Source organism: Mobula birostris, chromosome 19 (assembly GCF_030028105.1).
Source record: "Mobula birostris isolate sMobBir1 chromosome 19, sMobBir1.hap1, whole genome shotgun sequence".
Classification (NCBI taxonomy): domain Eukaryota; kingdom Metazoa; phylum Chordata; class Chondrichthyes; order Myliobatiformes; family Myliobatidae; genus Mobula; species Mobula birostris.
Window position 1 is genome coordinate 57,903,314 of NC_092388.1, and position 14,143 is coordinate 57,917,456.

The 14,143-nt window shown below is 41.3% G+C and overlaps 1 protein-coding gene across 4 annotated transcripts in view; it reads right to left on the bottom strand.

Annotated features, from left to right (window-relative positions):
* nedd9 (neural precursor cell expressed, developmentally down-regulated 9) overlaps positions 1 to 14,143 on the bottom strand; it is a 97,808-nt gene that overhangs the window by 40,170 nt on the left and 43,495 nt on the right. For 3 of the 4 annotated variants that reach the window (XM_072283664.1, XM_072283665.1, XM_072283666.1), the window contains one exon: positions 8,126 to 8,578. The exons of the other annotated variant lie outside the window; for it this stretch is intronic. In XM_072283664.1, the coding sequence (XP_072139765.1) occupies positions 8,126 to 8,578 (453 nt within the window). The remainder of the gene's footprint in view (positions 1 to 8,125; positions 8,579 to 14,143) is intronic. 4 annotated transcript variants of the gene reach the window in all.

Below are 14,143 nucleotides of genomic sequence, written 5' to 3' on the forward strand. Positions count from 1 at the left end.
TTCTCAAAAAGATTAGAAGTGAGCACTGTAAACATCTTGGATATATTAAATTATTAACCTGGCTCTTGTGAAAGCTTCTGACCACAGAAACAACCTGCAGATCCCACCTCTCACAACAGTCTCTAAATCAACCTGCCCCTCCCTGCAACCATATTTACTGCCCTGACTCACAGTCCACTAATATTTAGTGACAAATTTCACCGTGAACTCCACTCCTCATCAGAGTCTCAATAACTATTCCTTGCCCTATCAAACTGCTAACCCTCATTTACCATCCATGGACTAAATTTCTTTCTCTTTCTTTCTTTATTTATTTCTCTATTTCTTGCACTAAATCCCTCATCTGGCAGCAGACTGGGCCGATGATCTTTATTCTGACAAAGGGCAAAGGGCTTTATTCAGGCAAAGTCAATGGCAGGGAGCTCAGGAATTAAGTGTTCACTGAGACATATTTGCACGATCTGACAAAAGTCTAAAATTGTGAAGCAGTCAGATCACAACTATGTGGAGATGTGATAATTAAACAAAGGCCAAAAACAGTCTGTTATTGGAAAGCTTATGTTAAGGCATTTATCTGTGACTTATTTTTGAACTTTGTACACACAAACTGTGATGCCTGGCAACACTTGCAAAGTCACTGCCCAGAACTGTAAATTGTGCCTCATTTTGGCGTCATCCTCAATTATAGTAATTTATAATCAGGAAGTTAAAACCAAAATCATTCTCAGAATTTGAACAGCCTGACAAGAATATTTTCTTTTTCTTAAATGGTTTCAGTGTTTTTAACATATTCCTAAATTGTGCAACAGGATAAATAATCCACCCCGAGTTTTCAATGCTTACATTTATTTTGTAAATGTGGAACAGTGCTTTTCAAATCTACACACAATGAAATCTGATTACTTTTAGAATGCAAGTGATTGTTTATAAATGTTGGGCTCTATTTAACAACAATTTTACTGTATAATGTCAATTCTTAATGTGTGCTAATAAGAATGAAGAACAAAAGTAATTGGATTAGTGCACCATACTATGAAATTCACTTTTCTCTAACTTGCTGCAAAGTACATAGTTTAGTAATAGTCCTTTGTCTGATGACTGGAATAATTATATACCCTTCATAATTTTTCAGGAGTCTGTCCATTGTTTCCTGCCCCCAGACATTGTATGGAGTCTGGTGCCTTGTCATTATAGTGTCTGTAGCCATTAATTTGATATGATAATTATACTATTCAAAATCCTCTACATCAGAGGTTCCCAATCTTTCTTATGCCAAGGATCATTAAGCAAGGGCCCATGGACCCCAGCTTGGGAACCCCTGATTTAAATACTGTATGTTCTACTTTTGAAACATTCCATCAGTTTTTATTCAGAGACTGGCCCAAGTAAATGGTGAGATTAGGAACCAGACACAAACTTGGGTGGGCAGAAATTTTCACTGAGAAATCAACAGGTTTTCTGACATAGAAATGGGCTTTTAATATACACACAATTTTTGCCATATATTTACCTCTGACAGAATTTTAGTAGTGTTGTAAACATATAATTGACTTCTTGAAAGCTCGTCTTTATTTAAAAATTCTTTTCATGGGTCATGGGTTAAAGGTAAAAGCTGAAATATTTAAGGTGGACAGCTCATGATAAAATGGCGGAGCAGACTCAATGGGCCAAATGGCCAACTTCTGCTCCTTTGTCTTATGGTCTTATATTCATGAGGGGAAATGTCTTCACTCAGAGGGTCCTGAGAGTGTTGAACGAGCTGCTACTGCAAGTGATGCATGTGAGCTCAGTTTCAATGTTTAAGAGAAATTTGGGTAGGTACACAAATGGGAAGGGTATGGAGGCTACGGTCTGGACACAGGTCAATGGGGCTAGACAGCTTAAATAGCTTGGCACAGGCTAGATGAGCCAAAGGGCCTGTTTCTCTGTCGTACTTTTCTATGACTAATCAGGCAACATGAAATATTAGTCAGTAGTGAAATACAGAATCCAGGCCACCTCTGGGTTACGAATATCTGACTTATGGATATCCATACACATGAGAACGCTCCCATTATGTTATTAAATTCAAAAGTCCAATGTATGGACATGTTTATTCTTAAGAAAAACAGAACTAGTTTCTTCTCTCTCCCCTCTACTTTTAGTAACTATTCTTTCTAATGTCTTAATTGCTTTTGATGCTATTCATTGCAATACTGTAAAGCAGGGATTCCCAACATTTTTTATGCCATGGATCCATGCCATTAACTGAAGGGTCTGTGGACCTCAGATTGGGAACATCTACTATATTAAGTGAGTTTTGTATAATTTCTGACTAATGGTTGAGATTGACTTAGGACGTCTGCAAAACCAAAACCCAATCAATAGCCAGGCACAGTGTGTAAATGTAGCTCAATTTTTCAAAATTTTCGAAGACCACCTGATTTCTAGAGGGGAGTTAATACTTGTAACATGCATCACTTTCAAGAAGGAGCCTTATGTCAATGGTACATGGGAAGTTTATACTGAACACTTTCCTCGCTGAACCAGTCTCTTACCAAGAATATTGATCTTATCTTTAAACCATCACCAGTTGCTGTCACTGCTCAGCTATTTGATTCAAACTCAGAAGGTCAAAAATGCACATACTGTAAATCTGAGATAAAGGAAGGCAAGAATGCTAGAAAATGTAGCTACCATCTCTGGAGATAAAAAGAAATACATTTTAGACAGATAACTTCTTGTTAATCACCAGTCTGAAAAGTAAACTCCCATTCTCATTCCATTGATTCTGCCTCTTCTGGTGACTATTACTAATGGGTCCCATTTTTGTTTGATGACCTATTTGCATTCAACTTAGTAGGGGCTACCAGCCAATAGTGTAACACAGAATAGAATGGTCAAGAGATTAGTTGATTGGTCTTTGATATGTCACAATCACTGCTAATTCTCTGTTCAGAGGTATTACATAAGAAATAGGAGCAAGAGTAGGTCATCTGGCCCATCGAGTCTGCTCCACCATTCAATAGGATCATCACTAATCTGGCTGTGGACTCATATCCATCTGTCCGCCTTTTCCCCATAGCTCTCAATTCCCCTGCTAAGCACAGACCTATTGAACTGGGACTTCAGCATATTTAATGAGGTAGCCTCCATTGCTTCCATGGGCAGAGAATTCTTACTCCCTAGGAAAAGTAGTTTCTCCTCTTCTCCATCCCGAATCTATTCCCCTAAACCTTAAGGCTATGTACCCTAGTCCTTGTCTCACTTACCAGTAGAAACAATTATCCTGCCTCTATCTATTTATCCTGTTCATATTGTTTTTCATGTTTCTATAAGATACCCTCTCATTTTTCTGAATTCCAATGAGTATAGTCCCAGGCGACTCCTTCATCTCCAGAATCAACTTTGGAGGTGATGCAGAGGAGATTCACAAAGCTAGGATGTCTTTTCTCAGGTAAAGAGAGCATGAACTGGACACAGTATTCCAGGTGTGGCCTTACCAGTACCCTGTACAGTTGAAGCATAACCACCCTACTCTTAAATTCAAATGCTTTAGCAATGAATGCCAACATTCCACTTGCCTTGTTGATAGCCTGTTGTACCTGCAAACCAAACTCTGGCGATTCATGCACAAACACACCCAAATCACTTTACATAACAGCACACTCCAAACTTTCACCATTTAAATGACAATTTGATTTTCTATTTTTCCTAACAAAATGGATGACCTTGCATTCACCAACACTGTGTTCCACCTGCCAAACTTACACCCACTCACTTAACCTACTGTATCTATATCTCTCTGCAGACTCTGCACAATTTGCTTTTCCTCTCAATTTAGTGCCATCAGCAAACTTAGATACATTCACTCAGTCTCCCCTTACAAATCATCAATATATTTGGATTATTGAGTCTGTGCTTAAACTCACAGTAATCTAGCTCCTTGTAGCTACATTATGGGAGTGAATCCTGAAGCCATTATTCCCTCAAAGCTTACAGAATATTAACCACAAATTTGTGAAGTTTTTTTAAATGCTTGCTGTAGTACCATTTGGATTATTGCATCGATCAAATATTGTTCCACAATTATGTTGCTATTGTGTCTTTAATAATTCTTGTAATAAACCTAGTGTCTATAAAAAGTGTTCACCTCCCCACCAGAAGTTTTCATATTTTATTGTTTTACAAAATTGAATCACAGTGGATTTACATTGGCTTTATTTGACACTGATCAATAGAAATGACTCTTTATGTCAAAGTGAAAACAGATCTCTACAAAGTGATCTAAATTAATTACAAATATAACACACAAAATAGTTGATTGCATAAATACTCACCCCTTTAAGTCTGTATTTAGTAGATGCACCTTTGACGGCAATTACAGCCTTGAGTCTGTGTGGATAGGTCTCTATCAGCTTTGCTGGACACTGCAAATTTTCCCCCATTCTTCTTTACAAAACTGCTCAAGCTCTATCAGATTGCATGAGGATTGTGAGTGAACAGCTGATTTCAAGTCCAGTCCTAAATTCTCTATTGGATTGAGGTCTGGACTCTGACTTGGGCACTCCAGGACATTAACTTTATTGTTTGTAAGCCATCTCTTAAGCTTTGACTTCATGCTTGGGGTCATTGACTTGCTGGAAAACAAATCTCCCAAGTCATAGTTCTCTCACAAACTGCATCAGTTTTTCCTCCAGGATTTCTCTGTATTTTCTGCATTCATTTTATCCTCTACCTTCACAAGCCTTCCGAGGCATTTCCACAGCATGATGCAGCCACCACCATGCTTCATGGTAGGGATGGCGTGTCTTTGATGTTGAGTGGTGTATGGCTTACACAAAATATAACATTTCATCTGATGGCCAAAAGGCTCAATTTTGGTTTCATCAGATCATAGAACCTTCTTCCAGCTGACTTCAGTGTCTCCCACATGCTTTCTAGCAAACTCTAGCTGATATTTCATGTGAGTTGTTTTCAACATTGGCTTTCTCTTTGCCAGCTTCCCATAAAACTGCGACTGATGAAGCACCCAGGCAATAGTTTTTGTATGTGCAGTCTCTCCCATCTCAGCCATTGAAGCTTGTAACTCTTCCAGAGTTGTCATAGGTTTCTTGGTGGCCTCCTTCCGTAGTCTCCTTCTTGCAGTGTCACTCAGTTTTTGAGAACAGTCTGCCCTACGCAGATTTACAGCTGTACCATATTCTTTCCATTTTTTGATGATTGAACTTAACTGTACCTCAGGGATATTCAGTGACTTGGAAATTTTCTTGTATCCATCTCCTGACTTGTGCTTTTCAATAACCTTTTCACAGAGTTGCTTAGAGTATTCTTTCGTCTTCATGCTGTAGTTTTTGACTGACTACATCAGCAGCTGGACCTTCCAGGTACAGGTGTATTTTTACTACAATTAATTGAATCACCTTGACTGTGCACAGAGATCTCCATTTAACTAATTATGTGACCTCTCAAACCAATTGGCTGCACCAGTGATGATTTGGTGTGTCATATTAAAGGGGGCAAATACAATCAATTGTTTTGTGTTTTATATTTTAATTAATTTAGATCACTTTGTAGAGATCTGTTTTCACTTTGACATGAAAGAGTCTTTTTCTGTTGATCAGTGTCAAAAAAAAGCTCCTCTCTTTATTCTCTGAATGAGTGTGGCTTCTGACAACAAAATTGGGTATGCAGCAACTAATTTGATGAATATGTAGTCCGATTCTGGTGCAGGCACCAGTGGTGGGAAACATCAGAGCATTTTATTCCTTTGGATGTTTGCCGCCAGCTAGCAGGGCAGAAAGGTTTACCCTCTCATCTGAAAGAAAGCACCCTATGCTCCCTTAAATGAGTGGTTAAAAACTAGAGAATATGAAATCTGGAGCAAAAAAAAAACTGTTGAAGGAACTTAGTGGACCTGTCAGCATCTGTGGAGGGAAATGAACAATTGACATTTTGTGTCTAGTCCTAAACACTGACACTCCATCTCCCTTCCCAGCTGAGGTCCTCCAACAGCTTGTTTCTTTGCTCTGCTTTCCCTTAATATTGAACCAGATTACCTGCTTAAACTGTGGAGTAATGGTCAGATAAGTGAATGCTACTCTGTAGCAGGACCACACCAGAGAGAAAAGTGATTTTGGATTAATATTTTTCCAAGATGATTTTCCTTTTCCCTTACAAGCTAATTCCACAGACTTCTTATTGAATGGTGCCTCTCCCAGTGGGAGTCCACACCAGAAAAAACAACATTTTCCATTGATTGCAAGGTCACCATGTCATTCTGTGTTCTATGCCAGGAGTAAAGAGCTGGATATTGAATCATTAGAAACTACTTCACTTTAAAATGGTTTCTCCTAATTGCAAGACTTTGCTTTCTAATCAGAAGCACAAGGGATAAAAACAAAATCTTCATATAGGAACAGTTTATTGCAGCTATGGACTAGAAATGAGGGTAAAGCTCTGACAAGATACTAACCAGATCAAAGAAAGGAAGGTGTTGGCAAAGCTTCAGTGGGAGCTCGCTCTAATTATCAGCACAGATTTTAGGGGATAAATTCAGAAGCAGAGGCTGGCCCTGCAAGGAAAATATCTGATCCTTCTGCCAATATAAACTGCAATGAAAATGGAAAGTGATACTTTCCAGCCAAGCATTTCCTGATCAGACCTTTTGCTGTCTGCTTGGTTTCAGTACAAATCACGGCACCATTTTAATTTGGCACTTCTGTCTGGCAAATTGGTTGCCCTTCTGCTATTTCTCATACTTGGAAGCACAGGCGCTGCGACCTGCACTAAGTGCTACCACCTGTAAAACTCAGTCTTACCATTCCCCACACCCAATCACTACTGCAATCAGTTACCCGACTTTTCCACTTGCCTGAAATGAGTCTGCATGCTCCAAAGAAAAATAACAGCTGTGAAGCTGCTTACCACATTTTAATTGCACAGGCATTTCACTGTAAATAAAAGCTCTGAAAGTGATTCACCAGCCCATGTGCAAGTACGAAGCACAGACGTTACAACAAATAGAATCACCAAGCTTAAAACTGACAGGAATACCATCTGCTCAGGGAGTCTCGACATTGAAGCCAACCAGACTCTTAAGATGGTGTACTAAACAAAAGGCTCTTTGACCTAAAGTATTGACTGAGTTTCCCTTCCCACTGATGCTGTCTGATCTCCTGAGTATTTCCTAGAATTTTATAGTTTTGTTATGATAGAATGGTAGAATCCTTGCCTTAGAGGGTTTATGCTCAAACATCAATTTTGAGGCTAAAATCTGTAGTACAGCACCAAAGGAATGGCAGAAATGTTATAATGTCCAGCCTGGTGTGTCTGCTTGAGTGAGCACTAGAAAATTCCATGACACCAGAAAGAATTCTTATCTCACTTTCCCAGATTTCTTCTGGTGATGCTGGCAACAATCACTGAATGACTATACTGAGACTGCAACAGACCCTGGCTGAAACCTCCTGCAGTTATGTCTCAGTGGCTGAGGTTCGTAGAATCACAGCATAACAGAACTTGGAAACAAGCCTTTTAACCCAACTCATCTGTGCTGACAAAAGTGTTAGTTCCATTTGCCTGTGTTTGTCTCACATGCCTCTAAACTTTTCCAATCTATTTACTTATCCAAATGTTTGTTTAAAGAATATTGTTATTGTACAATACATCAACTACATCATCTGGGAGTTCATTCCACATCCCACCTTGTGTGTGAAAAAAATGCCTCCCAGGTCCTTCTCAAATCGTTCCACCCTCTCACTTTAGAACTATTTTTGGTTTTTGGTTCCTTTCTTTCTGGGAAAAAGACTGTGCATTCACCCTGCTGAGGCCCTTTATGATTTTTTATACCTCTAAGATCACCCCTCAAGTCTCCTACATTTCAAGAAATATGGTCCTAGCCTCTATAACACAGGATCTTGAGACCTGGCAACATCTTCTTAAGTCTTCATTGTACTCTTTCCAGCAAAGATGTCCTTCCTATAGTCATGTGACCGAAACTGTACACTATATACTAAATACATATACATACATCATGTACAATGCCAGAGATTAAATTGAAGTGGATTTGATGCCTCTTTGTAGCAGGTAAAAAAATTGGAAATCCCACGCCAAGCCACAAGCTGTAAAATAAAGCAAGACCTACCTTACTTATAGGAGGAGCACCCTCAGCCCCCCAGGCACTCCTCTGTATAGATGGTGGCACCTGATAAGTCTCATGTCCTTGTGCTGCATAGCCTGAAGCAGTGGGAGGCACCTGGTATATGCTCTGACTAGCATGAGAAGGGGGCACTTGATAAATAGGATCTCTGAAAGGGCTTCCAAAGCCAGAAGAGTCTTGCAGGCTGGTGGGTACCTGATATGCACCTTGTGTTTCCACAGCACACGGCTCATTTTGAGTGCTCTCATAAACAGGTCCAACTAGGAGCTTGAGCCGGTTGCCAGGCGCGATGCCTTGTCGTCCGTGCAACGAACAAAGCCACCATCCTTCTAACCCACCAGTATTCTGTTCAATCACTGTCAATATATCACCCTTGCGGAAGGATAGCTCCTCTGGAGATTCAGGTGCATTGTCATACAATGCCTTGGCCATATAATTCTAGAGACAGAAGGAAAACAGCAGGATATTAGTGATGGGGTCAAAGTAGCCTTGGAAAGTTAACGATTTAACTTCTCACTTTAATACTCCATCCCACTCTAATCCACTTGTCTGTTACCTCCAAGACCTGATGCAAGTTTGAGAATCAGCATCTCATCTTCTGCCTGGGAATGCTGCAGTCTTCTAGACTTACACAAAAAGTTTCTGAACAAGTTCAGGTACATTGTTATGTTATTTTAGCAATAATGGTATGTTAGTATTGTCTATGTTATTTCCCTCTCTATGTCAGATCTGACAATTTCTGCTATCAGTTATCCATTTATTATACTCGTTTAATTCTTATCTCATTATCAACATGAAGTTCATACTATGCAGAGTTTACTGTGACGGAGGTCATCTGGAGAAGAACTGGAGGCTGGATATTTTGAAGGGCACCTGCCCTGGTCACTTGTCCAGCATTGGGTTCTGACCAGAGTGGCCACCTTTTTAAATCCAGGGCAGAACGGCAGCTGGTTTCTAAACATCTATTGCCAAACATTATCGACGATGTTATCTTCTGCTTCTTTTCTCCTTCCACCACATCTACCCAGTTCTTCCTACACTTATTCCAGCAGGTGAAACACATGCCTATGGAACAAAATCTGCTGGGCTTGTGCTTCACAGCATTTCACTCTCTAACTGCTGTCACTAACCCATTCTTCACAATTCTGGCCTCATCCAATCACCTGTACTCCCGTTGTTTAAAACAAGACATTTTGCAGATGCTGCAAATCCAGAGTCCTGCCGAATGGTTTTGCACACTAAATGCTGGAGGAACTCAGAAAGTCAGGCAGCATCTATGGAAAAGAGTAAACAGTCGACATTTCAGCCCGAGACCCTTCATTCCTTTGATTAATCCATTCTCTCTCCATATTTTCTGTAACCTAAAACCAACGTCCATAGCTGTGACAGTTGTTGCCTGATCAGTTGGTACTTTCTAGCATTCAGCTTTGATTTGCAAAACAATACCCAGCTTGACAAAGAACTTATTTCATACACAAGTACATCAAAGTAGTAGAAAGGAAATAAAAAACAGAATTCAGAGTTACAGTTATAGGGCAAATGCAGTGCAGCTCAACAACTAAAGTGCAAGTGCCATGATGAGGTCGTTTGAGAGGACAAGAGTTTATCTTTCTCATATAAGAGGTCCATTCAACAGTCTTAAAGCAGTGGGAACTCAGCGGGCCAGGCAGCATCTATGGAAAAGAGTACAGTTGACGTTTTGGGCCAAAACCATTCGGCAGGACTGGAGAAAACTAGCTGAGGAGTAGATTTAAAAAGTGGGGGTAACCACCAGGTGATAGGTAAAACCTAGAGGGAGGGATGAAGTAAAGAGCTGGGAAGTTGATTGGTGAAAGGGACAGAAGGCCATGGAAGAAAGAAAAAGGGGAAGGAGTACCAGAGGGAGGTGATGAGCAGAGAAGGAGATAAGGTGAGAGAGGGAAAAGGGGATGGGAAATGGAGAAGAGGAGAGGGAGCAGGGGGTTGGGGGGCATTACTGGAAGTTTGAAATTGATGTTCATGCCATTTGGTTGAAGGCTACCCAAATGGAATAGGAGGTGTTATTCCTCTAACCTGAGTGTGGAGTCATCACAACAGTGGAGGAGGCCATGGATGGATATATTGGAATGGGAATGGGTGGTCACTGGGAGATCCCACTTGTTCTGTTGGATGGAGTGTAGATGCTCGGTGAAGCGGTCTCCCAATCTACATCGGGTCTCACCGATGTACAAGAGGCCACACCGGGAGCACCGGATGCCGGGTGATGAGAGTCTTTAGTAATAGATGCCACCTTTTTGGAGGCATTACCTTTTGAATGTGCCCTCAATGTTGGGGAGGCTACTGTCCATGATGAAGCTGGTTAAGTTTACAATTTTCTGCAGCTTTTTCCTTTCCCGTGCAGTGGCCCTTCCATACCAAACACTGATGCAACCATTTAGAATGCTCTCCATGGTACCTCTGTAGAAATTTTTGGGTGTCTTTGGTGACACACTGTAACAATTCTCCTCAAACACCTAATGAAATATCACTGCTGATGTGTCTTCTTTGTAATTGCATCAATAACTTGGGCCCAGGATAGGTCCTCAGAAATGCTGACACACAAGAACTTGAAACTGCTCACCCTTTCCACTTATGATCCTTCGATGAGGACAGGTGTGTTACCTCGATTTCCCCTTCCTGAAGTCCACAGTTAACTCCTCAGTCTTATTGATGTTGACTGAGTGCAAGACATCACTCAACCAGCTGATCTATCTCGTTCCTATATGCCTCCTCATCACCATCTGAAATTCTGCCAACAATAGTAATGTTGTCAACAAATTTATAGCAACACACATCAAAGTAGCTGGTGAACGTATCAGGCCAGTCAGCATCTCTAGGAAGAGCTACAGTCGACATTTCAGGCTGAGACCCTTCGTCAGTTAGTCCTGACGAAGGGTCTCGGTCTGAAACGTCGACTGTACCTCTTCCTAGAGATGCTGCCTGGCCTGCCGCGTTCACCAGCTACTTTGATGTGTGTTGCTTGAATTTCCAGCATCTGCAGAATTTCTGTTGTTCGCATTAACAAATTTATAGATGCCATATGAGATATGCTAGCCACACAATCTTGGGTGTAGAGAGAGTAGAGCAGCGGGTATGGGATGGCATGGTAAGCAATCTTGATGGTGATGTTGGCTCCTCTAGTTTCACAGGTGATATTTTGGTGGTAGTTGTTCAGAAACCTCTTTAAGTTAACCTCATTGAAATTCCCCTGTAATGAGAGAGAAAGCATCAGGGTGCACTGCTTCACGTGCTTAACTCCTCCAGTGCCTGCCTGATGTTGGCCCAAGGTGGAATGTACACTGCTATCAGGATGTTGGCAGAAATCTCCCTCAGCAGATAAAACACTTAGATGTTCTGGACTGAGGCAGAATCATCATGTCTGTGCACCACAATGAATTAATCATGAAGCATACTCTCCCTCCTCCAGCTTTAAAAGACTTAGCTACCTGTCTTTACAGTGAATGGCGAAGCCAGCAGGCTGCAGTGCTGTGTCCGAAATGGAGGTTAACCATGTTTCTGTGAAGCAAAATACATGTCTGATGTCCCTCTGGTACTGCTATTTTGCTCTGAGGTCATTAGTTTTATTTTCCAGAGACTGTACAATTTCCAGTAGGATAATTGGGAGTAGTGGGGAGGGGTCTAAGGTGACTGGCTTTCATTTGTACCTGTATTCCAGCTCATCTTCCCCGCTTCCTTTTTCATAAAGGAGAATTGCACTTGCGATCCAACTTTGCTATCAGAGTTGGTTGATTTTGAAGATCGATAGATTATTGTTATTAACATAAAAATGAAGAGTTGTGAGGACATTTGTGATCTTGTATCACTTGTCTAACTTTGAAATCAGCAATCTTCAACTTGAATTGCAAAACACCAATGTACATCGGGAACTCCTTGGATCATTATATTATTGTATAAGTGCAGTAAGTAATCATGATAATGATTCTGGAAATGAAGGGTTAACATATGAAAACATTTGATGGCTCTGGGCCTGTGCTTGGTGGGCTTTAGAAGAATGAGGGGGGATTTCATTGAAACTTATCAAATATTGAAAGGCCTGGATAAAATGAATGTGGAGACGATGTTTAGGGAGTCTATGACCAGAGGACACAACTCGAGAATAAAGGGATGTCCCTTTAGAACAGAGATGAGGAATAATTTCTTCAGCCAGGGGGTGGTGAATCTATGGAATTCATTGCCAAAGAAGGTAATGTAGAATCCAAATTTGATAGCCAAGGTTTCTTGATTAGTCAGGGTGTCAAAAATTATGGGGAGAAGGCTGGGGAATGGGGTTGAGAGAGATAGATCAGCCATGATGGAACGGTGTAGCAGACTCGATGGGCCGAATTTTGCTCCTATGTCTTATGGTATAAGCTATCACCATGCTGCCGACTGCAGAACGTTGCTGCATATAAACTGGCTCAACGGGAGCCACATTACAGAAACAAGTATTTGCCATACCCTCTCTTCATACATCAGACTCTAAAACACTTCTGGAGATTGCAGGACTATGAAAAATACCACAGAATGCCAAGAGCTACAGTAGACCATTGATGATGCAATCTGAAGCACCCATCATTTGATTCCATGCATTTGCAGAGCTTTACGGCACAGCTATGGAACTGCCTCGGGGACAAATGGAGTCATTCAGTTTGGATGAAGGCCCCTTGACCCACTGAGTCCTTACCAACCATCCTAGACTAATCCCATTTTTCATCTCCCCTCTTTCACATCAACTCCCTGATCCACCTTGTATACAAAATTACGAGGGACATAAAGTTCCTCCCTGCGCCGTCAGGCACATCGGGCAGCAACCTTGTTGTTACTTTATCGCTTGCCAAGGCTGAGATATTCGCTTGATGCTCAACCCACCATGGATGGAACTCATGCAAGGAGCTGGCCAGTTTTGAACCCAGGACCTCTTGATCTGAAGTCTGGGTGCGGATGTCACTCCACCACAGATACAGACAAAGAGTGACGTAGATAGAGTAAATGCAAACAATCTTTTTCCACTGAGGTTAAGTGAGGCTATTACTAGAGGTCATAGATTAAGGATGAAAGGTGAAATATTTAAGAGGAACATGAGGGGGAAGTTCTTCACTCAGAGGGTGGTGCGAGTGTGAGATGAGCTGCCAATGGAAGTGGTCAATGCAGCTCTGATTACAACACTTAAGAGAAGTCTGGGTAAGTACATGGATAGGAGGTATGGAGGGCTCTGGTCTGATGCAGGTGAATGGGACCAGGAGAGTAACAGTTCAGCATGGACTAGATGGCTGAAAGGCCTGTTTCTGTGCTGTAGTGCTCTATGACTCTATTCAATCACTCATCTACACAGTAGGGAGCAACTTACAGTGTCTAATTAACCTATGTCTTTGGGACATGGGAGGAAACAGGATCCCAGTAGACACAAGGGGAACGTGTAAACCCAAGCAGAGGGGCGGACCTGAAACATCAACTGCTCCTCTTTCCACAAATGCTGCCTGAACTTTCAGCATGTTCTAGTCTGCCTAAAGTATCACGTGCAGCAATCAGAGCTGGAAGTAATATTGGATGGAAGCACAAAATGGCAATTAGTTCAAATTATCATTGATGATGCAATAAATTTCTGGTGACCTCATTTGTCAATAGTTTGTGTGTATTAATATATGGTAAATGTAGACTCCAGGCCAACTACTTCAGTGGAATGCGCAGCTGGAGGGAGGTGCATGACATTCGAAGCAAGATCCACTACCTGGAATTTGACATTGAATGTAATAATGCTGCACGATTGCTGTGATGTGCCTATTAACATGAAGCATTGGATTACTCCCTGGCCATACCTATGGTGCTTCCGCAAAGGAAGGTGCTCTTTAGTAAAGGTGACCTCTCCCCAGCTTATGGGGTGGAAGGAAATCCTTCTTGCACCAGCCTCACCACTGGAGTGCTTCCTCTGGGTTGTCAGCCTTACTCCTGCTTATGAAGTGTTAACACTGTAAGCCTTTCAGCAAT